We start from the raw sequence: 26,970 nt of genomic DNA, 5'->3' as shown, positions 1-26,970 counted from the left end.
GTTTGCATAGCACTCCTAAAACAATGGTCTCTCTCTTGGGTGGGCTATCTAGTTACTGCCACAACACAATTAAATAATAGTCTATATATATCATATATCTGATAATATCAAACAGCCACACCATCAAGTGCTCACTGTTTACAGGCTACAGAACTTAATTTCTGAGTCACTGGTATTTTTTACAGCCCTTGAAGATTCCTGTAAAATTGCAGATAAAATATACAAATTACCCAAGTAAAAGCCTTTAATGTTTCTGGAGCAGAATTTGCCAAAGAAAAATAAAGCTTTTATGAACTTCCTTTCTAAGGAATTCAGCATCCACCAATATCATCTTAGTTTTTCTGTCCACAAAACTGAAAAGACAGGATTAAATAACAGTGCCTATCTTGGCAGTCGTCATATTAAAAAATACCTTGTACTTACATTTCAAAAGATAAGAGGAAAATACTAATAACCCTGAAGGCACTTACTGAGATACCTTCAACTTTTAGAGACTTCCTGTCCAAATAAGATTGAAAATAGACCCTGATAAAATTATTCTCACAGGCATATCAATGCTGAGTATAAGGTAAATGTCTCAACAATTTCTTTCAGCTGCCTGTGTAAAATGTCCTGTTTTGTAATCTTTTAACAGATTTCAATTAAAAGCACAGCAGAAGGTGGGATCATAGTAATCATATTTCCAATAGAATACAGGTTGATTTTCTAAAGGAGGTAAACCCACTCCAGATCTCAAATGATGCATTTGAATCAGAATATATATGTTTTGTGTTCTCTTACTTTCCCTTGTGAAATTCAGGTCCTCAGTTTATATATTAAAGACACACTCCCCCACCAATTTGATAGATGTACAAAAAAAATGTAAGGATTCACTTTGTTCAGGAATGTGCTTTATGAGTCTGCAAAGATGAGAGCCTTATGCATATTACAGATATTTTGATCCAAATCGCCCTTTCTCTTCCTCAGGGCTTATTTCAGATCAGAGGGATTAAAGATATTTTTAATTTATTTCTTTTAAAAGCAAAAATCTGTATGGCAATAAAGTGTGTTGGTATTTCGTCCCAACACACATTTCTGGAGTTATTTTAAAGCTTATTTGTATACCATGAAAGCAAAACATGAAATATCCTGTAACATCTACATATTTAAAGGAGAATAGCAAATGAAATGCAGCTGGCCTCTTACCTCTTCATATCTATCAAACACAGCTCCATCTTGCATAAAAGAGGGAACTGGCTTCTGCCAGTTAAATTCATAAGGTTTTGCCATGATTACAGAAGGAAAACCTGAAATGGAATGAAAAAGCAGTGTTCAATTACTGTCTTGAAAAGGAGTGTTTCAAAGTCTAAGCAGGGAAAAAAGTGACTTTTAGCTTTTCCCTTCATGCAGAAGTATTAAAAAGTCACAGTGCATTTCCATATAAAGAGTTTTCCTCATAAGATTATTTTTGTTTCATAACTTTAAAATGAAAAATACTTGTAAAATGTGTATCTGAACTTAATTATTTGAAAAAAAAACATGTGCACTGTAACATTGCTTCAGTTTAAACATCTGCTACATCACTTGTAGAGTATAATGAGGCTGGGATTAACACAGGCCTGGGTGACACTGAATACCACAACCTGTAATACACACAATTGCTTCTTTTTTACAGGAAATGATTAGACATTCTATGTTACATTCTAAATTGTATACTACATAGGCAAAACACATTTTTCCTCTGTGTTTTGTAATTCAAAATCCATTTATAGTAAATAAAGTCACGGGTATTTTCAGTGGTATTTTATACATAACTCAAGATACAGATAATACATAAGTCAAAATTCATAGGGAAAAAAACTAGATGGGGTATAGAGCATTGAACAAAATTAGCTAGTAGCACTGTGCATTTCTGCAAGTTTAGGAGTATGAACAAAACTAAATTTAGAATATAATTAGAATTATAATATAATACAGAAGTCATAACTTACAGACCTTACTATAAACACTATGAGTTATTCCATATCCTTTCCAACACCGTGATATCTTTGAGGTTATGCTGCTTTACACCAGAAATGTCCCAGCTACTTACTCCAAAATACTGAAGTTCATTTTATTTGAAATAAAGTGCATCTGCATTGTTCCTTCTTACTATTGCCATCTATGACACACGCTATCTTGGGTATTCCTTTATACACTGGACCAGAAAGTATTGCATGAAAGGGAATACACTTGGAAGCAGCAGGTAAGACTGACTCACATAAGTCAGCAAATCATTCTGTGAAACAGTATATTGAGGACGAAGACAGCACACAGTCACAATAATCTGACCCCAAATGCTACTGCCTGTTTCACAGGTGAACACCACCTTACCCTGTTCTTGTCTGCTTGGCCTAGCCCTCCTCTGACAACTGACAACGTTCATCTACTATTGACCGTCTCTAGCAGCATAACATAGGGCTAAGCATAACTCATACAGTTCTTACTCCGTTAAAATGCAGGCACCTAGCCCAAGGAAAGCTTGTCTAAGTGTGAAGAATAAAAAGCATAAGTGAATTTCAAGGGAGGGCATGACAGCCTGTGTAATCTATGCTATGAAAACCATCTTTGTAGTGTTTCAGTAGGCCAAAACTCTGAATAGTAGACTAAAATATCACCCACTAGGTAACAGTGCTTGCACAATATTCTTAGAAATGTTTACTTTGAACTTTAAACCCAGAATAGATGCAAGAATTTTTTTTAAATTGAGAATTTTTTGTATCCTCCTTCTCTGTCTTGTTTTCATTTGTATCAAAAATGCTCTAACAAGAAAAAGAACAAGAATAGAAGAACTGAGAGGATACTGTTAAAAGACTCTGTCCAACACCAGCTTTAAGAACAGCTACTTTTGATAGTTTTCTACCAAAAAAAATCCTTACTGCTAAAAAGTGCAAAATACATTTTGATGCTGCCATCTCTTTACTGCCTGTCCTTTTCCAGTTGTTGATACAGGAATATCAAAAACACACATTATGTTTCCAATGCCTTAGGAATAAGATAAATGAACTCATTGTCCTTAACTATCAAAAATAGAATTTGACAGTGAGATATATCTCTCTCTCTCACACACACACCATTAAGTATTCACTTTTGTTGAAAATGAGATAAAAACTCAAAATAACATATCTGTACTCTCTGATTAAAAAAAAAGAAGCTAAACAATATTTAAGACTACTCATCTGTACTTTTTTTGCCCCCGACGAAGAGATCCTTTGAACAAAACAGAGGACAAGGAACTAGGTCCAAGAAGCAATCAGCTACATTTAGTACCTCATCAAAAGCCCTCTTTCCTTTTTGCCAGACCTGTGCATTTGGCTTTTGCCACTCTGTAAAATAATAATAATATCTTCCTCATGAGGACCATAAGATGTTTTGAGATCCTCTCATGGACTGTGCCAAATTCTTAAATTTTTATTATTTTTTTAAAAGACACTTATAATTTTAGGGTCTCTTTCAGTTTACATGGGCATAGAGCTGCTTTTTCCTCATTCCACAGAGGAAGCTTCATAATAGGACAGCAATCCCACTGTAGTAGCATGATGGCATCTTGTTCTCTGCAGCTCATAGACTTCATACAGTAGCTCAGTATAATCACCATGAGTTGAAAACTCATGTTTCAACATGTTTCAACATGTTTCAGCAAAGTTGAAAACTTTGTGCTTGTTCTTACAGCAAAGCTACGTTTAGAGAGACACAGCTTCAGAAGGCTGTTTTCTGACTTCACAGGCTTTGTTAATGGCAAAGTTGAAACAAAATGCAGCAAAACCCCATACTACACAACAGATCCTCAAAGGTCTTGGAAAATATCCCTTAGACCTTAGATCTAAAGGAAACCTAAAACATAGACACCTGAAGTGATAAACATTCCATTTTGACCACTCCCTTATCTGTTTAAATGACTTTTACTATCAGAACATTCCCAAGAAGAAAAGATACTTCAAATATGACAGGTAGTTCATGCACCAATATATACTGCCAGCATGTGAAGCCCTTCTAGGAAAAGCAGATCCATTCTGCGCTAAATCATAGGAAATGTGACGACACTTTTAAGACTGTGAAGAATATTCTTCCACAGCCCCTAGCCTAAATACATGGCCTTTACCCTTTATTACTGACATTGAGCCCCATGCAGACACAGATTTTAAAACCTATAAGCTCTGCAACTGCTCTGAACTCCTGTATAAGACATGTCATAACATTCCATTCAGCACCTGACAGTCTGAATCCTGAATGTAAAGAGTGCTTGAACAGACACTTATCTTTCAGAAAGACTTATTATCTTAGCACTACAAACATGCACTTTATTACCAATTTGAACTTTGCTGAGTTCATTGTCTAGTCACAGAAATATAGCTCTGTCAAAATCCCTCCTTTACGGATATCTTCTCCTTGTCTGAGTACTCACGCAGTATGATGAAGTTGTCTTGTTACTTCATAGCTGATAAATTAAGTAGGTTGAGCTCTCAGTTTCTGCTGCAATGCACATTTTTCAAATCTTGGAGTCAGCCTGAGCCCTCTCCACTTTTCCAGCTGCCTTTCTAAAGTCAGGGGTCTGCACCAGAACATAGTAGCCCAACACAGCTCTACGTCATACAAACCAGAATTACAGTCTGTCTTCTTACTTGCATAACCTTGCATTTAGCTGCAAGAAAACACACTTGATTGCTCATAATTTATCAAGCAATCAAGTTCTGTCTCAGGGACTCAAGCTCATTGTTATTTACCATCTTACCAATCTCTTCTCTAGCTCTGCTCTCTAACAGGTCAATACAGTTTACAGATGAACAGAGACAGATGAAGTGTGAGGGAAAGATGGCTTGAGTACATATAGCAAGGAGTCAGATGAACTGTAACAAACAAGATTTTAAAGCCATATGCTTTGGCAGCTGTGCAGAAGGTGAAGAAAATTCTCTCTGCCTTTAGAAAAGCTCTTTTCAGTCTCTCGCATTCCTTACACTCCTCTCAAAAATCCATTCTTCCATAACTCTGTTAGCTTTTAAGATAAACAAATTAATAGAAAATATACCCCGTCACTCTTTGGAGCTCTACTAATCTTCAGAAATTTTTACGCAGTTCAAAGAAAGTAAAAAAGAAAACCAACCCCACCCACACATCAAACCCAAACAAACACGACATTCTAACATTCATATGGTTGCAAATATATGCATGTATATACCCTCGCTATGATGAGAATCAAGACTTACTCTCTTTAAAGAGATTTAGCAACAATGTGCAGATTCAACTGGGAGAGAGAAAAGATTTAGGAACTAAATTTAAAGACAGTAAAATTTTAATTTTAAAACTTTTAATCAGCCTTTAAAAATTAAAATCAAAATCTTCTCACTGACTTAGGGTTCTTAAAAGTATAAAAATGCCTCTGAATACATACCGTTCACAAAAGCAGAAAGACCACTTGTATAAAATACACCTCAGGATTAAAAAAATTACCACAAGAGAGAAGTAGGTGAAGTCTCTGAAGTGCAGTTGTTAAATGGCTTTAGAGCTATCTCCCTTTTTTTCAACACTGATTTATGCCAGAAGACATGATTTGGATCACGTGAACAAAGCACCTTTTGATTCACTTGAGTACCCAAAGAGGGAGGACACAAAACTAACCATATCCAGAATAGCATTATTTAACACAGAAGCCTTCCTCGTTTGTAAGCTTGGCTGTACTAAGCTAAATCGGGGGTGTGGGGGGTGGAGGGACCATAAATCCTGGGTTTTTTCATTCTTTGACCAAAAGAAGGACAAGGTGTAGCTGAACAGGAGAAGGAAAGGATTCTGTTAATACAAAGCAGACAAATGTTTGTGGAAAGAGGTGTTACTCTAAACTAACCCACAGAGCTGGCTAGCGTGATGGATAGGATGCTCCTTGGATCCCATAAACATCCTGTCAATGTTGAGACACTTTTGGAAAGGACAGCAGTATTCCTTAGAGCTGATCCCCCCAATCTAAAACACAGCAACTCACAATTTCCGCAGTTTGCTTATCCCCAAATGTTATAACACTACTTGTAAATTTTTATTTTTTTTTTTTTTTTTTTTTTTAGCAATTATGATTTTTGCCTCTGGAATGAATCATCTCTTGCTGAGCGAAGAGCAAGGAGGCTCCACACACTGTGTTTGCCATTTCACCACTTACCACTTCGAATCACACAGCCTTTAACCTGCACCAGTTACTGGCTATATGGGTTTCAAGGGTGAAGTATAAGCACCCACAGAACACTATCCTGAGTTTAGTAATCTTGCCCAGGCATGTATATTTCTCTTACAGATACAAGGAAGTAATTTAAAAAAAAATAGAACTAATGTATTTCCTACTCTTTCCCCCCTTGAAGTATCCTTGACCACCACCCCTCTTGGGTAAACAAGATTCTTCATAACAAAGACAACCAGATCTACATCAGCAGACCTTGATACCTTTTTGGGTTTTTTTAATGGTGAAACACAGGCCCAGGTTGCCTAGAGAGGTGGTAGATGCCTAATTCCTGAAAACATTCAAGGTCAGGTTGGACGGGGCTCTGAGCAACCTGATCTGGTTGCCCCTGCTCACTGCAATGGGTTGGACTAGATGACCTTTAAAGATCTCTTCCAACCCAAAGCATATTATGATTCTATGGAGTATTGCCCAGTCCAGAAAGTGTACCTGCGGTGTTGTGGACTAGAGTGAGAAACTAGCTGTCCAAGGCTAAACATCTAGTACAACACTGAAATTCTTATAAAAATACCGCCTTCATTTTGTAATGAGGTTCTGAAGTACTTTCATATTCAAATACTACAATTGTTTCTAGAGATTTGCAGGAAGAAAACCCAGATCTTCATACATTTTCTCCTCAGCATCAAATTTATTTGGTCCTAAATGTACCAGCATTACCATATGCAAAATGTAGAGACAGGGTGTTTTTTAAACGCAAAACTTTGGTTTCTACACTAGAACTTAAAATTCAGACTAAGTTTTATGAAAATTTAGAAAATAAAAGCCACTACAGTCCAAGTCCAATGTAAAAATTAATGGTGAGAGCTACACTGCTGAATTTCTGCAGTATCCACTCTCTCTCATAAAGCAATTCTAAGATTTCACAGCTCTTCAGGCTCTTCCGCAGTCAATTTTTGTTGCTTTTATCTTTTTTAAAAAGAGCGCTTTTTCAGCAGGTTATTTTTAAACACATTATTTCCACAGCTAATGCAAGCAACTTAAAACAGTTCTCCCAAAAACAAGCACCAGAAGCAACAAAAGACATACATCAGAGCTCAGGCGTTTGAACACGTATTGTCTAGTAACGGTCTTATTTTCTGTTTTGTCTCATCTTCCATTTCTTTTTAATTGCTGCAATGCATTGGCATGCAGGGGCAGCTAAGAGGTAAGCCCAAAACTAGAAGTGGCCTATTCTTAACTAACCTCTTCTTCAGCATTTCACACAAGTTCAGTGAGGCTGCCGGCTGCAGAGCTCTGCTTCAGGCTAAGAAATAAGTGAATCTGTTGCTGACAGCAGAAAACAATTGCTTATGCTATAATGCTGAAAGTGAGAGGCTCTTGCCTTAACTTAAGGTCTGAATTGTGATTCAGTCATCACCTCTGATGACAGCCATTATCTCTAACAAGTAGAATTCCCAGGAAAGACCACAGAACCCAAACATGACCTCCCAGCTTCCTTAGATGTTTTTTCTTTTTGTCCTAAGGCCTTCCAAGTTTGTCAATATCTACAGTTTTTTCCCAGCCTTCCCATTCATTCTAAAACTCTCACTGTCTGCCATGTATTTAACACTCAACCTTTTTTTTTTTTTTGGGGGGGGGGGGGGGGAGGGGGGGGGTAGGGGCGGACATTCCACTTTCTGAGAAGTGAATGGTACGTAAAGAGACATACTGGTTATGTAAATAAACTTACTGTGGGTAAGGTTCATTTTCAACAGTGTAACAAGACTATGTTCTGACAACTAGAAAGATATTTAAAATAACCCATTAAGGAAAGCTTCTCAGACAAATGATTCACTCAGGCCTAATTCCTCACAAACTTCTAAATTAATTGACTTAGTAGAAGCCTGCTTAACAGGGAATGAGGTGAAAAAAATCTGGAGTGCATTATCAGCTTGTCTTATGCAGTGCAGACCAACAACTTAACCCTGCACACACACACAAACCTCACACAAAATAATCTTAAAGAAATGTTCACAGCAGCATCAGGAATATTTCAGAAAAAAAGAAAACTTCCAAATTCTTTGAGGGAACAGACTTCTCTAGAAGTCACTATAAACTCAAAGTTCATTAATTCTCAAAAGAAATGTGATACAACAGACATTACCTATTCAAGAAATTCAATGCAAGAAATAGACTATTTATTTCTCATAAATTATAGAATTTTTAATGCTCTACAGGAAAAATAAAAAGCCCTGATTATGGCCATAAAGATAAAAGACAGCTTAATCAAACTAATACTAACACAGAATCAGCAGAAAAATCCAACATGAGAAATGCTTATATTTAATGGAGTAACTACCAACTCCCCCCAAAATAGAAAACAAACCAATGTCAATAACAATGAACCATCTAATTTTGTCACCTGCTCAAATGCTAATCCTACTGATCATAGTTGCGTCTTTCATTAATGGAGCTGAATCATCTGAACCTAAATTAAGGTCCTTTCTTTCCACTCTATTAAGAAGCCTAAATTTGATATCATGAATATCGCTCTACTGAAAAACAGAAAGACTGTTAACCCATCTCATCCTCAGAACAAACACTTGTAGTCCCGAGAAAGCAAATTATTTCTATGCTCAGCAGTAACACAGAGTCACTGGAGCAGATTTTCCCTTTTGAATTGATCATGGAGTCATCTGGACTCGTCACATAGCTTCTGACAGGACTGGGATTGGTCCTTGTGTGCCACCATTGTAAACTAACACTATTAGCTTCACTTACTGACCAAAATGAGCTTTAGATAGGTGCTGCTTGAAATGCCTGGAAAAACAAAAGCAACTTGGCAATTTCAACAGCAAAGTGTTAAAATAAAAAGGTACGTTTTTACTCGTAGTCCACAAGGAAACTCCTACAGCAATAACAGAAGCTTATCTACACACATTCCTAGGAAAAGTATGATTTGCATGGTTAGCCAAAATGCACAGCTATCATAACAGAGTTAGTAAAAATTCAAGTGTTAAAAAATAATGAACCACACATTCAGTAAAGCTTATAGTTTCGTATAAGTAAAGTTATTTTTAATGTTGTGCTTTTCTTCTGGTGATAGAAAATCTGGTGTTCACATCTTTAATTTTGGAACAATAAAGGTGAAAAATAAGGGGAAAGGTACAGATCTTCCCAAGGGATGACTTCAGGAGGGGACATGCTCATGCTCATAATGCCATCAATTTTATGGAAAGTTTAGCAATCTGACTCATCAGAAGATACGACAAATGAAGATTTCTTTTCATTTATGCGTATTATTCAGTATCCATCTAATAGTAACTTTTCTGCTTTTGAGCTGTCAAGTGAACTTCATTTCATAACATATGATGAAAAACCTATACCTAGAACTTCCACTACTTTGTCTCATTCCAACAATAGACACTAACTGTATATAAAATTAAGTTGTCTAAAAATGTGGAAGATGCTACAGTTTCATCTTTAGTTAAGCAGAAGTATCAGAGATATTCAAGATTTATTTTTAGTATAATGTCAAGCATTCCATTTCCTAGAAGCCATCTCCTCCCCAGGTAGTAATAAAGAACAAATTGAATGACTTTGATGAAAGCAATGGTTTGAGTAATAGTTGTCAAGATCTCTTCTGAACTGCTATAGCACATAATGTTTGTATACAATGTATCTTGCTTTAACCAGCAGTGACTTTTATTAAGTTTAATTACTGCATTCTGTGGCTTTCAGTTGAAGACAGTGTTAAAACAAAGGCTACTTGATGGAATGATTTTTTAAAAAAATCACAAATATGAGGACTTGCAAAATATCTCAAGTATTTTCTGAATTACTTAAGCACAAATTCTCTCTTTACAGTCTCATAAAATCTGAGACCTTATATAATTACAGCAATGAGCTGTAAAGGAAAGGGACTTAACATATTTGTTAAAAATCCAGAGTCTTCAATATGCTTTTTGGGTAATTAATACAGTACTTAATTTCTACTGTTGTTTAAACTGTAGCTGACAGATAATACATCTTTTAAGTCAGTGAGTAGTGCTTCTCCCTTTTTGTCCGATAAATAGACCTGTATGAAATATTTGTGTCAATTATTTAAATTAAAACCATGAGCAATTTTGATATTTAGAACTTCAGTTTCTTCCTTCTAGCGTCCTTCTGGGGCTTAGTGCTCCAAAAGATCTCAAGCAGAAGTGATTCCTGTACTTTAATGTGATAGGAAGACATAAATAAATGTTTGAAATTAAAATCCTAAGAAGAATTCAGGTGGGAGTACAGATAAACACCAAATAACCTTAAATGAGTATCATTCCTGTTATGAATGCAAGAGCTTGGGGATCCTAGGACATAAAACGTCTAAAATTCTAAAACCAATTTATTATCTACAAATATCATAGAAAAGGCAACGCAAACTTCCAAACCAGATTAAGAGCAGTAGTCTTTCATTTTTAAGTGCAAAGAAAAGTTTTGGAAATAATACAAGCTAGCACTTCAAACAAAAATACAACAAACTACACACACCAGCTGCTCCACGACCACATTCTGAGGACAGAGTTGTCTGTTTCTAAACAATGGCACAGACTCAGACCTTGTATTAATAAAATGTAATGAAAGGTCAAGATGACATTTTTGTAATAACTTCTAAATCTCTGTGTGTTTGAAATAATCCCTTCTGTGGTCAGGTACTTTAGTTCAAGCCACACTTTATTATAGTTTTGACGTGACTTAATATGAGTTTGTTCAAAATATACAGACATTTTAAAAAATAATAAACTGTGAGAAACATAGACGCTACTTTAATATCTAAAATTAGGGAAGTGATATTATAGTTTGCAGGGTTTAATTCTGACTGGCTTTCTAGATGATTTCTGAGAGAATAGAAGTGAGCCCCATCGCTGGCTTAACATTTCAGACAAAGCTTCGGTGAACTTCTTTGGCAATCGTTGGTCTAAACTGCGTTAATATCAAAAGCCGCATTAATTATTTGACAGGTGGGAGTGTGTTAGAAACAGATATTTGCTGAAAGTTTAAATTAATTACAAATTTCTTGGTACCCCGAATAAAGCCTATAAACTACAGTCACCATGAAAATACATGGGGTTTTATAATTTTTTAGGTGAGATTGTCATTGTGCAATTTAACCCACGGCACTGATCAGAAAGTTTTGGATCTATCTTAGAAGTCATAATGCTGGCCAGATTTCATCTCAGCACCCACCTTACACCATAGTGTGTTTTACATCCCCTTCTTGTTATACAAAGATAATAAGAAGGGCTTCTTTTAATACATCAGCAGTAAAAGGAAGACTGGGGATACAGTGGACCCACTGCTGAACAAGGAAGGGGCCCTGGCGACGCAGGATGCAGGGAAGGTGGAGTTGCTGAACACCTCCTTTGCCTTGGTCTTTACTGCTAAGGCTGGCCCTCAGGCATCTCAGGCCCCAGGGGAGAGAGGACAAATTGGGACAAAGGAAGACTTACCATTGGTTGAGAAGGATTGGGTCAGAGATCACCTACGCAAACTGGATCCTTACAAATCCATGGGCCCCAATGGGATGCACCCGCGAGTGCTAAGGGAGCTGACGGATGTTCTTGCGGAGCTACTATCCATCATCTTTGAAAGGTCACGGAGGACAGGAGAGGTGCCCGAGGACTGGAGGACAGCAAATGTCACTCCAATCTTCAAAAAGGGCAAGAAGGAGGACCTGGGGAATTATAGGCCAGTCAGCCTCACCTCCATCCCCAGAAAGGTGATGGAGCAGTTCATTCTGGAGGTCACCTCCAGGCATGTAGAGGACAACAAGGTCATCAGAAGTAGTCAACATGGATTCACCAAGGGGAGATCACGCTAGACCAACCTGATAGCCTTCTATGATGGTGTGACTGGCTGGGTCAATGAAGGGAGAGCAGCGGATGTTGTCTATCTTGACTTCAGTAAGGCATTTCACACTGTCTCCCATAGCTTCCTCGCAGGCAAGCTAAGGAAGTGTGGGTTGGATGAGTGGACAGTGAGCTAGACAGAGAACTGGCTCAACAGCAGAACTCAGAGGGTCATGACCAATGGGGCAGAGTCTGGGTGGAGGCCTGTCACTAGCAGTGCTCCCCAGGGGTCTGTGCTGGGTCCAGCCCTCTTTAATATATTCATCAATGACCTGGATGATGGAATTGAGTGTAACCTCAGCAAGTTTGCTGATGATACCAAGCTGGGAGGAGTGGCTGATACACCACAAGGCTGTGCTGCCATCCAGCAAGACCCGGACAGGCTCGAGAGCTGGGCCGAGGGGGACCAGATGAAATTCAACAAGAGCAAGTGCAAGGTCCTGCACCTGGGGAGGAACAACCCCATGCACCAGTACAGTCTGGGGGATCACCTACTGGAAAGCAGCTCTGTTGAGAAGGACCTGGGAGTGCTGGTGGACAAGTTGACCGTGAGTCAGCAATGTGCCCTTCTGGCCAAGAAGGCCAACAATATCCTGGGGTGCATTAAAAGGCGTGCAGCCAGCAGGTCGAGAGAGGTTATCCTCCCCCTCTACTCTGCCCTGGTGAGACCACATTTGGAGTACTGTGTCCAGTTTTGGGGCCCCCGGTTTAAGAAGGCCAGGGAACTGCTTGAGCAAGTCCAGCCGAGAGCTACCAAGATGATCAGGGGACTGGAGCATCTCCCATACGAGGAAAGGCTGAGAGACTTGGGTTTGTTTAGCCTGGAGAAGACTGAGGGGGGATTTCATCAATACCTACAAATATCTAAAGGGTGGGTGTCAGGATGATGGGACCAGGCTCTTTTCAGTAGTGCCCAATGACAGGACAAGGGGCAATGGGCTCAAGTTGGAACACAGGAAGTTCCACCTCAACATGAGAAAAACTTCTTTCCTGTGAGGGTGACAGAGCAGTGGAACAGGCTGCCCAGGGAGGTTGTGGAGTCTCCTTCCCTGGAGACATTCAAAACCTGCCTGGATGTGTTCCTGTGCCCCCTGCTCTAGGTGTCTCTACTCAAGCAGGGGGTTGGACAAGATGGTCTCCAGAGGTCCCTTCCAACCCCTACTATTCTGTGCTGCTGTGATTCTTTAAAGAAGAGAAGATAATACAGAATGAAAAGCAAGTAACCTAGACCTAGTATCTGCCTTTGATCAGTACAGTCCTTCCTTCCACCTGATATCTTTTTTCTTGTTTTCATCATCCTTTACTGCCCCTGTTATCCTGCTCACGCGCATGTTGGCTCATGCCCCGGAGCAAATCTCAGCTAGGAGGCAGGGGAATGCAGGGACAGCCTTATCAATTGGTTGGAATAGAAATTGTCCATCTCCTTTCTAACCACCCAGCCCCAGCAACTGCAGTAAATCCATATCCTGGGCAGCTGAGAGTTGTAGGCACAACCTTTCTTCCTTCCTCAGTTCTGTGACACAACTTGAGCTCAATAAGAGCAACTGCAGAGCAGCTGCAGCCTGGCCTAGCTAATGCATGGCTGGAACAGACTGCAGCTCCCTCAGAGCTCTAGTGTTAATGACTGAATTTTATTTTTCTGCCAATATTTCAGGTTCAAATCACAGAAAAAACCAAAGAAACAGAACACACTAATTGTCTTTATTAAAGGCTCTTTCTCTGATTCCCTCCAGTCAGTATCAGGAGAAGAAACACACGTAATGCTCATGGTGTGCACTTCAACACTACTGTGCAAAAAGCAGCTCTATGCATTGGGATGACATTTAACAGATGGGGGAAAAAATAATCATGAACTGTCTGGCCTAAACAATGTTGTATAGGCTCAATTTCTCTACTTTCCTCACTCCCAAACACTCTAGATGTTGTATGCAGAAACAACATTCATCACCAATTGTTCAGGAAAAACACAGCCTCTTTGGGCTAGCTGGGTGTCAAGGGATCTGGGTTACAGTTCATGTTTAGCCAGACTGCTCTAGAGTCCTGGGAAGAACACTTCGCCATTTCCCATTTTCCTTTCCCCACCTCTAAAAAATGAGGCTAGCAAGGCTTGTCTTAATTACATACTTAGTGATGCTAATTATTTAGAGAGAGAGAGAGTTTGAAAGTGCTGACAGCAAGGTGTCCCAGAGCTAAAAGTTATTAAAGTTATACACCTTTAATCACTGCTAACACCCAGTAGTAACTCATTAATAAATAACTGGTCATTTATCTGAAGATGAGCTTGCCACCATTCTAAACACAATGTATCACAACTAGGCAAGGCTAAAAATAAAATGCTGCCTGTAATTTGGAAATCTAGAAGCCCTCTTTCTAGCAGGCCAACTGTCTAAATATGAACAGCCATGTTTGAGATATACCAGGTTATCAGCTATTTATAGCTTTAATTTCCTAGAGATTCAAAAGGAAAAGCAACTTGTTCTGAACTTCAAATTATTATTATTGTTAGTTCATTATCATAGGTAGGTGTCAGAGTAAGCATTTCCTGTAAACTTGTTTCAGCCAGATTTCTTTTTAAATGGCTGTTCTGCCACTGCCCAGAAGCTCTAAAAGCAACAGAGACAGAGTAAGAGACTGTGTAAGTAATGGGACCAAGAATAAAATATAAATATCACCAGTCCTTTTGGTAGTAAGTTCGTCGTTAACCATAAATGGAAGATGGGGATGCATAAAACATGGCATCAGTCTCTTTCACTAATCCCTGCCTCAGAGTAACAGTGCAATCTGAATATGTTTCTACTAATCAAAAACTGAACAACTCTCTTAACATTGTGCTATGCTTCTTGTCACATCAGTCATCATCAAATTGACAGTTGTTGTCTCTTTGAGGTAAAATGAGGCTGCATGAGACATCTGAGATAAACTTATCTGATAAACCAGTTCAGAGTGCTAATACAGTCATTATTGAGGTATTCAGTTGTTTACATTACTTTAGAACAATGTCCCTAAAACATCTTTCTGAATATTAATGTATTGCTTGTTTAAAAAATGGACCAAACTAGGCATGCTAGCTACTGAAGAGAGGGGTGGGAGACTGTTCCAAGCCAGCAGCCTCTCTAAATATTCCCGCTGGATGCATTTTTGCCTTGTTCAACTATTCATAACATATACCAAAATTCCTGGAAGAAAAGCATCTCAATTTATGTATTACTCCAAGTGAATGACTTGACATAGTATTCAAAAAGGAATAAAAATAAAAGTGTTAGTATGTAACCTATTTGTCCAGTATGGAGACCAAAAGGAGAGCCAGCCTGCTAGTCAGGAGCACTGGTATGGCATGCTGCCATACACAGCCCATTTTGAACAGTTATTTAACATCTCCTAATAAACAACAGGCTTTACAGCATGCGAAGAGGTTCAATTTATTCAGTTTTTTCCAGACCAACTGGAGAAAATAGAGTCAGGGGAGTAACTTTCTCTAAATTCCTAACATGAAGATGCAATTCAGTGTTGAACAGCAGGAAACAAAAGGAGGAGCTGCTACCTCTCCAAGCCTCATCACTGCTCTTTCTTGTGGCCTGCTGCTGGGATCTCCACTTCTATTGGGATGGAAAGCGACACACAGTATGAATGAAGGATACCTTTGCCCTCATACTGGGACAGGTACATAATGGAACATGTTCATGTAGGCACAAAGACACAGCGCTTTCTCTGCTCTCCCTAGAAAGGTGAGAGTATGCACGTCATGCTGGAATATGAAGACATTCTTGATTCTGGACAACCATTAGGGGAGAAAGAAATGGAACAGATGTGTAGGCAAGAGCACAAGGATTGAAAAGAGAAGGGAACTAACAACAGAAAAATGCAGAAGCAAGGATGGGATGTCTGACACTGATATGCGCTTCAACAGAATGATGAAGTGCCTGAGCAGGCCAACACCGATAAAGTGAAAAAGGAAGGTAGCAGCATTTTCACAATGCTAGAAAAGAACAGTGGGTAGTTTGGAATAGCTGAAATGGAAATGGTTTGGGATAGCACAAGCAAAGCTATTTTTAGAGATTTAGAGATTATTCCGAGTATGAAGCTGGATTTCTGCAGTAACGCTGGAAAGGAAGGAACAGGGTGGAATATACACTAACAAAACAAAACACTGGTGCCTATGTGGGGGAGGGTAAAGAAGAAAGAAGTGGCAAGAACAATGCCAACATTCCAGGCAATAGCAAAGTGGGATTATTTACTGTGACAGCTTGGGAGTGGGGATGGCAGGGCTCCCAGAGACGAGGAGTTCAGCATTCCCCCGTGCTGCAGACAAACAAAGGGACACATGGGAAAAACGCCTGGGAAAGTTAAAGAACTGATTCTAGATGAGAGGGTGGAGGTCAAAGATATAGGAGTCTGATTGGAAGCCACCAGATGCAGTGGAAAACATATGCAATTTGTTATGCCATAAAAATTGATAACAGGACCCTAGCAAAGACAATGTTTTGCCATTTGCACTGGCTACATGCACTGAAGCATTCTGTGGTGCTTAGCTAATGCTGCCACTATCCACTCTGGCCTCCTACAGTTCAGTAACAAGTGGCACACACACTCATCAAGTATAGTGCCCATGAAAATCAAGAGCAGTGTCACATACAAAGCACAGGAGACTCTGTAGAAAGCTAGGGCACCATTTTTACATGTATAAAACGAGCTTTGCTTCATATATCACCATTAAACATTTCCAGCACAACAACCACCTTCACAAAGAACAAAAATTTGGGCCCAGCAGGCTTTTCCCTATAAGAAAACTGGTCAGCTAGTTCAGACAGCTTTTCTTCCTGTCACATACCTATTAAATGCTCTAGACTGTTTAATGTGATAAAAATGTCTAGACTGTTATTTGACTGAAAACTTAAAGAGAATTCTTTGCCCTTGGCTAGCAAACCTCTTTGCTCCTTTCTTGGTAAGCACAATAATTTGCATGCTGTACTTCTGCAGACAACACTTTCTGCATACATACAATAAATACATTTCTGCCATCTTTATAAATCTTCCAAGATTTTAAAGAGGAACCCAGGGAAATGTGAAGAATACACACACAATATACACATACAAAACTGTATAGTGTTGCTTTGCAAGGAAAAATCTGGAGGTTATAATCAAAGTGCAGATGTTGAGGAAAAGATGACAGAGCATGCACCTCTCAGTCCAGTGAACAAGAAAAGCAGAAACCCAGAAGAATTTCTGTTCAGATTGATAAAGAACAAGATGCTTTGCTGTAGCAGGCAGTAAAGGTAGAGTTTAGGCAAGAAATCATGGGCATATTGGAAAAAGTGTTTCCACATGTGAATCAGTGCATTCAATGCTTTGTGGTCCCTAGTTGCCCTCAGCCTTTAGCAGCTGCTTATTTTTGTATAACAAAACTTCTGACATAATTACAATCACTCTAAACTTAGATGCAAGTACACAATTTATACTAAAAATATCTCTGGCAGTGAAATTAGCCAGCTTAACTGGTACACTCGCTTCAGTCCTTTCTTTTTAGACTCTATAAATCTGCATCTGTGGAGTGGGTCGTGGTCAGGGAACAGGTGCATCTGATTCTTGTCAGCATGTGCAATTTGCATGTTGGAAACTAAGCTGCATACCATGGAAAAAGCTCGAGAAGAAACACTATCCCTGGATGCCACTCATTGTCGCTGACTCCCACAGGAAATACAACTTGCCAAAAGAATTAATGGACAATGGGATACAACAGAAACATCACTTTGGCACAGTCACAACGGGATTATCAAATCACATATCAAAGTTGCACTTCCCATCTTCCCCTACCCTGTTTGTTCCCAGAGCAGTCTTAACAGCCTGAGGATATTTTGTTTAAAATGTTCTTCAACCTCATCCAAGATCCTAACTCACTCTTGTTCTCTGTGATCAGACCATAAAGCGCACTGCCAGTCAGAGGAGTTGAAGAAGAGACAACCGGCCACTCCACAGGAAGACAACTATGGGTTTGCAAATATCTACGGCAAGGCTGTTTCAAGGCAAGAAAATGGAAGCTTTTCCACATTAAGAAACTGTGGGCAGAAAGATCCGTACAGTAACAGTACAGGCCCACCACTGAGCCCTTCTGGTTTCCTATCCCATTAAGATACTGTTTTTCCTGAGCAAGTCACAATGTTTTCCTCTGTTAAAAGCAAAAATGGGGTTTTTCAGCATCATCAGGGAAAATGATTTTATTGGTTTCAAAGCACTCAGATACTACACAACTACACTAAACAACTAAGAACAGACTGAGCAAGGTGCCAATGTCTAAAATGAGCCTTCTGTGAAATAACTACACATGCAAGTAGAAAGCTTAGATCTGGAAGGTTGCATGTTGGTTTGTTTTGGGGGTTGTTTTTTTTGTTTGCTTGTTTTCTTAAAATTAGTATAGGTTTTAGATCAATAAATCTTTCCTTTTATCAGCACACTCTCCTGAAATCTTTGTTTCTGTACAGTTCCCATCCAGAGGGTGCTTTGCAAAACCATGGCACTGCTGAATTAAATCCCTTCTTTGCTCCATATATGCACAGTTCCTTTGGGCATCTGAGTAAAATGGCACATGTAGGGAGAAGGGAATAGGCCTGGCTGGTCTTTCTCTGGAAAGCCCCATGCCACCCCAAGTAATACAGAGTGGTCTGCAAGTTTTTTTTATGCTGAGCAGCTGGCAGAAGCCTCCTGAAAGCAGGCACCCAGGCTGTGCTTACTGAGATACCAGGTTGTTGACAAGGTTTTTTTGGATGGGAGACAAAAGCAGCGCGGGGAATAGAGAGGCTACTGCCTCCTGAAACAGAAGTGGCTGGCACAGAAACCGAAAGAACAGATTTTATAGTTACAGTAGAAATGTAACTTTGGAAGGGAAAGCTGTTTTCTCCAGAATCTCGATAGCATGGGCTAGTTATGGGTTAATCAATAATATTGTTCACTGCAGCATGCACACTAACATGCATAAAGATTGGTGTGTAAGAAAGTGAATTAACTGTGCCCACCTCAGAGTATCCTTGATTAAGCACATTAAGGGCACAAATACCTAATAGCTTTGTAAACAGGCAATGCAGTGGACACCACTGTACCCAAGTTAATTGTTACCAGTGTGTGCTGGAGACAACCACCTATCAGAGGTAACCAGAGTAACCTAACTGCAGAAAAACCAGGAAAATGCAACACAGCTGCTTGTTCAGAGTGCCAGCAAAAAAGGAGCCCTTTTGGAGTGATCAGGATTGATAAAAGGAGCCGATCCAACTCCCTCTCCCTGAAAAGAGTGGTCCTACCCCTTGCTTCTGCTTCCTTCTGGATGATCCAATTCCTGCTAGCCCTAGTGATCTCAGCTTGGTGAGTTCATCACTGTATGGCGGTGGAAAGCTATTCACTTGTTATTTTCTGCTAGCTTTGTGCATAGTATCCCAGTCACACAGAAGTCAAGTCATGACCAGAACAAGCGTAAAGGACAGACTGGCAGTGCATGTTCGAGAGAAGCAAAAGCATGAACTTTTATGGTGGCAGTGAACTGCAATACCAGGGCAGCCAAGCTGGTCTCACACATGCTACTGGGAAAGACCACTGTGATGTTGAAAACTGGTTGACTTCAAGTGTGCTTTCTCTCAGCACTGATTCTCTGCAGTCTGTTTTGTCGGGACTGATCTACCAATTCTGAAACAAGTTGGATATTTCTGTAAATTTTACAACAGACTGCAAACTCTGCATTAAGCAGAGACTTACCTGTTTACAAAGGTGTTTAAGAACTTGCTTACTGTAATGTAAAAAAGCAAACCCACAGCCCACAGCTACAGCTACTATTGCTGGTAAATCAAAACATTTCAAGAGCTAACTTTTTTTTAATAAAAGTTGTGTGAGCATAAAGAAACAGATAACAGAACCACTGAGCAGAACAAAGATGGACAAAATTTATTCTTAGGTGGTTTTTGAAGTTATCATTAAAGAACCACCTGATTTTAAAGTTCAAGATGGCAATACTTGAAAAATCAGGTTGACTATAAGATCATGCAGGTGCTGATGTGATAAGCAGAGAAACTGCACTTTCCATTGGAAATCCAAACTCGCACACAAGATAAGAAGTAGTAAGTTCCTTGGCCAAACCCATCACTGTGGCAGAACTATCAGATCTAGGAAACAAAGGCTGCCCTTTCCAAGCTTCTGTAACAGAGTAGTCTGTCACAATTAAAGAAATCAGACTTCCTTTTGCTTTCAGATCGGGTTTGGATAGACAGAAGATAATATCATCTCTACCCAAACCTGCCTTTCTTAGAAGGTGTGGCTTTGTTTTGGAGCAGAAGTATGAAACCAGGTTGATATACCAGGACAAAATCTGACACAAGATCCAAATCTAACAAAAAGGCACAACTATAAATAAGAGCTCCAACCATGCTACCTGCACCCCTCTAACTGCGGTCTCTGGCATGTGCCAGAAATTGAACTCAAGGAACACGAAGTCTAATCAGCAACACTACACTGCAGAGCAAAGCGACCCACTCTGTAATCATACCTGTGGCTGAAATTAAGACATAACCCCACAGACCTGCTTTAGAGATGACATGCCATGAGACTAGTTAACTCAATGTTGTTTTATAAAAATATCCTCGAAGATGTGCTATGTCTTTAAAATTTCAATGTTAAACAAGCAAACAAAAAAATAATTATAAAAATGAAGATTATTTTTTCTCCACCCACACATGGGTATTAAGACACCTCCCTTTTTTCCTGCATCAAGAGTACACAGGATTCCTGGAGAAGGTGATGCCTCAATCCACCGTTTTCTTCAGATGCAAAAATCTTCTGGCATGAATTCAGTCATGTTTCCAACCTGAACTAGGTGGTCCCTCAGTGGTAACACTGGTCAAAGTTCAGGTATATCTGGTACACAAGCTGGTAACAGCTCAGACTACAATAGCAGATGAATGTTTTACTCAAGTCTTCAGTGGGCACATTTATGCTGTGCAGCATAACATGTAGATGTGGGAGTCAGCTCTGAGCTGGCAGTGTTTTGCTGTGCTTTCTGAGGTGCTAGAAGAACTGTGCAGAACTGTGCGGGTTAATTTTGTCTGCTTCTCAGCCATGCAGAGCTCCACTTACTACAGCTAGGCTGCTTCCATTTAGTGCTTGCCCAGGGATCTTGGGGTTTTCTACCCATTATGTTATGTAAGGCAAACATACCTTCTGCTGCAACACTCTAGTGTGAATGCTGTTCCGCAGTACATTTACAGTCACTCAAAACAGGCTGGCTGAAAGCCTTAAAATATCGCACAGCAATCTTTGAAGCAATCAGAGTTGCTTTTAGACTGCAGCAATACTCTCAAAGACACTTCAGTAACACTTGTCTTTGTTCAGGCTAACAGCCTGCAGTTACTGAATTCCTCCATACTCGGTACCAACAGCGTGCCTGTAATACTCATTTTCACAACATATAAACAATACCTGATTTTATGTAGCATATCAAGACTGTGAAAACACTGGTCTCTAACAGATTTCTTTCTTCTAGCTGTGAGCATCTCCAGGCAGGTGCAGTACAAGCAAGGTAAGATTACTTGAGCAAAGCATGGGTGAATTCCAAACCCCAAGTTTGTACTCTAGCCTTTACAATTTAAAGTTTACTTCAATAAAAGTGTTGTTTATGGATTAAGTTGAAACAAACTCAGGAAACTGAAGCAAATTAAACTGTGAAAGAAACATGCATTTTTTCCCCACTGACTCCAACCTGTGTTCAGCTTACACATCAGCTCCTAGTGAGGACCCAAGAGAACCCCATAAGGCATTTGCAAGCGTTGGTTCCATGTAAGCAACCCTCTTGCTAGATTCAAGTGACCCATCTCAAGAACATCTTGAATGGCATGCCAACCTACTTTTTTCTTATTCTGTAGAAGACATAAGCAAACAATTTTAAGTGCTAAGAGTCAACATACAGAGATGAAATAAAACTGCTCAGTCAACTTCAGGGAAAAGGCCAATGCCTCTGTTATAAACAATGGGACAGAAGTGGGATGGTGGGACACCTGGGAGGTGCAAAGGCTGCAGATCCCAATCATTCTGCTGGCAGAAGGCCAGCCAGTATCACTCTGTGTGAGACACAACATTTTCATCAAAATTTTCACAACATTTTCTACTTCTCCCAAAGCCCTTGACAACACACGACTAAACAAGAATCTCTGCATCCATTTTCCATGTGGTTGCAAATAAAACTTTGAAATCTGACTCAATTGTCTCTGAAATATCGTTAAGATCAGAGACAAATAAATGCAAACACACAAAAATTTTAGTTACTCCTTTTGGATACCTCCTGAGCAGTTAGATTGCATGGTTTTGTACAGCTCTGGCTGCATGAAGAGTTTGAAGCTCTTGCAGTAACAGACATTTATCATCAGTATAATGTACTCTGAGGCACCTCACATGTCTCAAGTGATACAAGCCATCTGAAACATCAGTAGAAATATATTTTTTTAATATTCTGATTGAGGAGGAGGAAAAAAGTTGCTTGCAAAACACTGGAGATGGGTGCAGAATGAATCTCTCAGCAGACAGCTTGTAGGTTAAGGAGAAAAAAAATAATATAGACCCAGTCAGACGGACAGAGGGACGCTGGATCCAGAATCACTAACCTGAGTAACCTCCAGGTAAATGTTAGCACATATCATTTGGTTTGGCTGTGAGAATTATGCTCAGCTCTTAATTATATACCATTTATAAAGGTCTTTGCACAGTTTCAATGTAAATACAGTCAACAAATATTTTTTAAAATAGGTTTCTGACGCTGAATCAAAGTAGGGCAAGAAAACACAGTTGTAAATGGTCACAGAGACTGCAAACCCAGTGGACTTAGACCTTGATGAAGAACCAGATATCGAGTCTAACTTTTTATTTTCCTCCCAGGGCAGTCCCACCTGCTTAATGAAATGGAATTTATGCCTTACTAGCAAGTCTTGCCTCAAAACGTACAGAACCTAGAGATTCAGATTCTGCTAAACCCAGTCATGGGACTATTTTCTTGTACATAACCACTAATAAAGAATAAGCAACAGGAATAGATATTGTTAATATCCATATTAACCAGATATAATAAGCAGAAAACAAGAACAACAGTAAGGAATATTAGTGGAATGAACTGAAAGTGATAGTACTTAAGGTTTTGTGCATTGCAGACAATGCCAGGACCAACTGATTAAAGATAATTAATAACATGAGTACAGTCTTGGATACATCATACATTCACCCTATTTCAACATCACAGAATCTTAGCATGTCGTATCTTACAAAAGAAAAATGTTTCAGGACTAGAGAAAGTAGTTTAGTTAACAGGCACTGACAAATTATACTTTTTTCTTTCTTTAAACATTAGTGTCTTTAAAGTGATGCTATATAGGTGATGTTACCTAACACCTTCATTTCATCTTGTTTTTTCTTCCTTGTGATGAATTCTTGTTGCATGCACCTGATGTGTACTCTTCATATATACAGTGCCAGATTTAATACTACCTCTCAGAAAGAAGAGAGAAAATTAAAGCTAACTTGTTTCATTTCCTGCTCTAGTAACATAACATTATTCTGCTTCATACCAATAGAGTGGCAAAAATCTGTGCTTAAGTCTTACATTATTTACTGAAAATTACTGGAATAAGTTTGTGATGGGCAGAAAATGGCAATAAATGGTAAAGAAAAAAATTGAAGAGAAAATATCAGGCAATACTATTGAATAAGACATTTTATCCACCCAAAGCTTATAATAGTACAATTTTACCTCTTTCACAGACTGCTAATCTTTTTTTTAACATATGCTGCAATATAGTTAATCAGCTTCCTGAAGTTAAAATTTACGTATGCAGCAGGAAGAATCAATTAAATTAAAAAAGCACCATTTGATATTTTTATCTTAATTTTCAGCACATTGTATATACATTCAACTCTTCCTTTAAAAAATAGGAAGATGAGGTAGAAGGGCAAAATTCCTCTTTAAATCTTTTCAGGATTTAAAAATCAAATTCTAGTACAGTAATAAACTTGACTATATACAGCATTGTTCATCAGATGGTTGGAAGGCTCCCCAGAAAACCAGACCCCTCTCACAGGCAAGAAAAATACTACGAATGGCAGTAAACAGATTATCTAAGGGAATAATTTTATTTATCATCCACCAGATGTGTAATGATATTAGTTTTATATACCAGAGGGTCTATTTTCACCAGAACCCCTCATCTGCCATCACACAACTACCACGTTTGTGCTTTCATTTAAGCACCTATAGACACCCAAATAACCAGCTGGGAGAAGTTTGCTCATTTAGATATGTACAGTTCCTTGATCTACAGGTTTGAAAACCATAGACTACACTTCCACAGGAGCACAGGGGTATATAGTAATAAAAAGCTTAGTGAAATGGCCAGAATCAGCTCCAAGACACAGCTAACTCACACCCTTCTATAACTCCAGTGAACCACTACTTGCACTACTACACGTTTCAATACACTTGCAAATCAGATCCAAGTAGTGCCTGAAGTCAAAACCACATCAAAGCACAGCTAGGCCCCTGAAAATCCAATTCCCCTGAAGGTACTGAGGGCATTACAATTTTCTTCCTGGATCTCCCAGTCCACTCCTTTGAACATCACATTGCTTACTAATTTTTTTCCTATGATTTTTTACATTTTCATAAGGTCAACTTTCTGAAAGTCACATACTGCCCCAGTACCTACCAAATTCTTCTAGGACAGCCTAGAAGTTCTCTCGAAGCATAAAGCATACAATTTTGGTTCTTGTCATTGGGATTTACTCCAATCTATTTTGAAAAATTTCCCCACAGAAGTATCTGACAGATTTCCATTATCATACAAGTCAAATACAAAACAAGCACCCTGCTTCTACTTCATTTTGGTACTCTTCCATCATAGCTAGCAAAATTGTTGTTTCTAACAGTTGAACCAAAGTAAAATTTGTAATGTCAACATGTTGGATCTACAATATTTTCATGCTGTTTTGCAGGTTATTCATTCTTACTCCATGCTTTGAATACTCTTGGATCCAAAACCATTTTCCCCAAGATACACTCCAAATATTCACAATCTAAATGCCGCAGAGGAATCTGTAATTTATAGCTCAACTTAAACTTTTGCTTAGCTGTGTAACTCCCTCTATATTAAATCACCTTTATTAGATACTCTAACTGTGAATACCAGAATGGTCATTGCTTGAAAATATGGCTTCAGTCATACTAAAGGTAGCAAGTCTCGTACTCCTATTTGCAGTGATCACTTAACACAGGGCGAGCAATACAAATAGATTGGGCACACTTAAAAGGACAGATTAAAATCAATATAAAGACGTCATCAAGTATAGGAGCATATCAAAGTGAGTTTCAGCTGCAAATGCTCTGACTAGTTGGTGAACTACAATAATGAAGAATAAACACTAGCTTAATTTTAATCTGATTTTTTTCAGCCTAAACTCTCACTGTCCTCTACATGCTTGGAAAAATTAACAAGTGCAGGTTCTGCTACCAGATAAGATCTTCGCTTTTGGGTAGCTTTACATGAAATTATTTCTCTCTTATAAAATGAATACACTTTTCTAAATTTGACATTTAGTGACTAAAAGGACCAAAGTAATCAGGAAGATTTATCTTCTGATGTGCTGCCAACCACATTCAGAACGGCCCGTATCTTAACAGAAGCTTTTCAGATTTTATATATATATATACACACACATGCATACATATATATAATGATTTTAAAATGTAAATATAAATATAAACATAAACTTGCATTATTTAATGCACAGAGCCTGTTTTGAGATACTTCATTATTTTGTTAATTGATCTTATTAAAATTTTTGTGCAAAATTTAATTGTTTCTAAAGGATTTAGAAGATTGCAAGAGTTGGGCAAAGGGACATAGCTGTTAGTTTTAATAAATGATTGACAGACTAAATCACAGTAATTCAGCAAATATCTGATTTCAGGCAGTTTTGCAGATCTCTGAATGTTCATGTACAACAACTTCAACATTTTTTGTTAAATAATGACATTGGCTTCATGAAAGATGTGTACATCTTTTCAGATAGAAAGCCACCAAATTCTGCAGTATTAAATTGATGGAAATGCACATCTTCTGAATGTGTCTTTAGAAGAAAGTTTTCATCAGAATATCTCTTCCTTCCAAAGAAGGAAAACAAAACAAAAACCACAAACCCCCCCACCAAAAAAAAAAAAAAAAAAAAAAAAACACAAAAAAAACCACACAAAAAAATCCAAAACCCAAGTAAACCAAAACCAACAACAATGACGACAATGTAGTGTTTGTACTGGACGAAACTCAGAAAAGTCATCTACTCAATTATCCAGGCCCTGGAAGGGCCAAACCCATTACATTCTGATAGACATGACTAACGTCTGCACAGACACCTGCAGTGCTCTGAAGGCAACAAGCTCTGCAGGCAACCTATTCAGCCTAAAAAAGTTTTTCCTACTTTAAATAATTCTCACTTCAATGATTTCCCTATTTTTTACACTAGACACCATGGTTCATGGATTTTTCCTTTTCTCTTTGCAGAAACCTCTCAGGTATTTAAAACCCATGGTTAACCAATGATCAATTTTCCAATGATCATTTTCAGAGACTGCAATCTAAGTTATACAACTGATAAAATGTTCTAATGTTAAGGATGACTAATGAGAGAGAGAGCTGACAACATGTTCACTCCACACAGTGTTTAGGACAGGCAGCGTCATCTGCCTCATAGCTTGGTTGTCACTTGATGGAAAAATTAATGCCACAACTTACAAAGACAATAATAATTAATAAAACCCAACCAGTTGGAAACTTGAAAGCATCTTGCAGGAAGCAGAGAAACACAGCAGACAATGCATCATGATGCTTTTAAGTACTCAGGGTAAGATACTGGAGTGAA

The 26,970-nt window shown here is 38.7% G+C and overlaps 1 protein-coding gene across 4 annotated transcripts in view; it reads right to left on the bottom strand.

Moving 5' to 3' along the window:
* Positions 1-26,970, bottom strand: part of PLCB4 (phospholipase C beta 4) — a 207,506-nt gene that overhangs the window by 90,358 nt on the left and 90,178 nt on the right. For all 4 annotated transcript variants that reach the window (XM_075088219.1, XM_075088220.1, XM_075088222.1 and 1 more), the window contains one exon: positions 1,186-1,286. In XM_075088219.1, the coding sequence (XP_074944320.1) occupies positions 1,186-1,286 (101 nt within the window). The remainder of the gene's footprint in view (positions 1-1,185; positions 1,287-26,970) is intronic.

The sequence above is a fragment of the Phalacrocorax aristotelis genome, chromosome 3 (genome assembly GCF_949628215.1).
Source record: "Phalacrocorax aristotelis chromosome 3, bGulAri2.1, whole genome shotgun sequence".
Lineage (NCBI taxonomy): Eukaryota > Metazoa > Chordata > Aves > Suliformes > Phalacrocoracidae > Phalacrocorax > Phalacrocorax aristotelis.
This window is presented reverse-complemented; position numbering and strand designations above follow the sequence as displayed.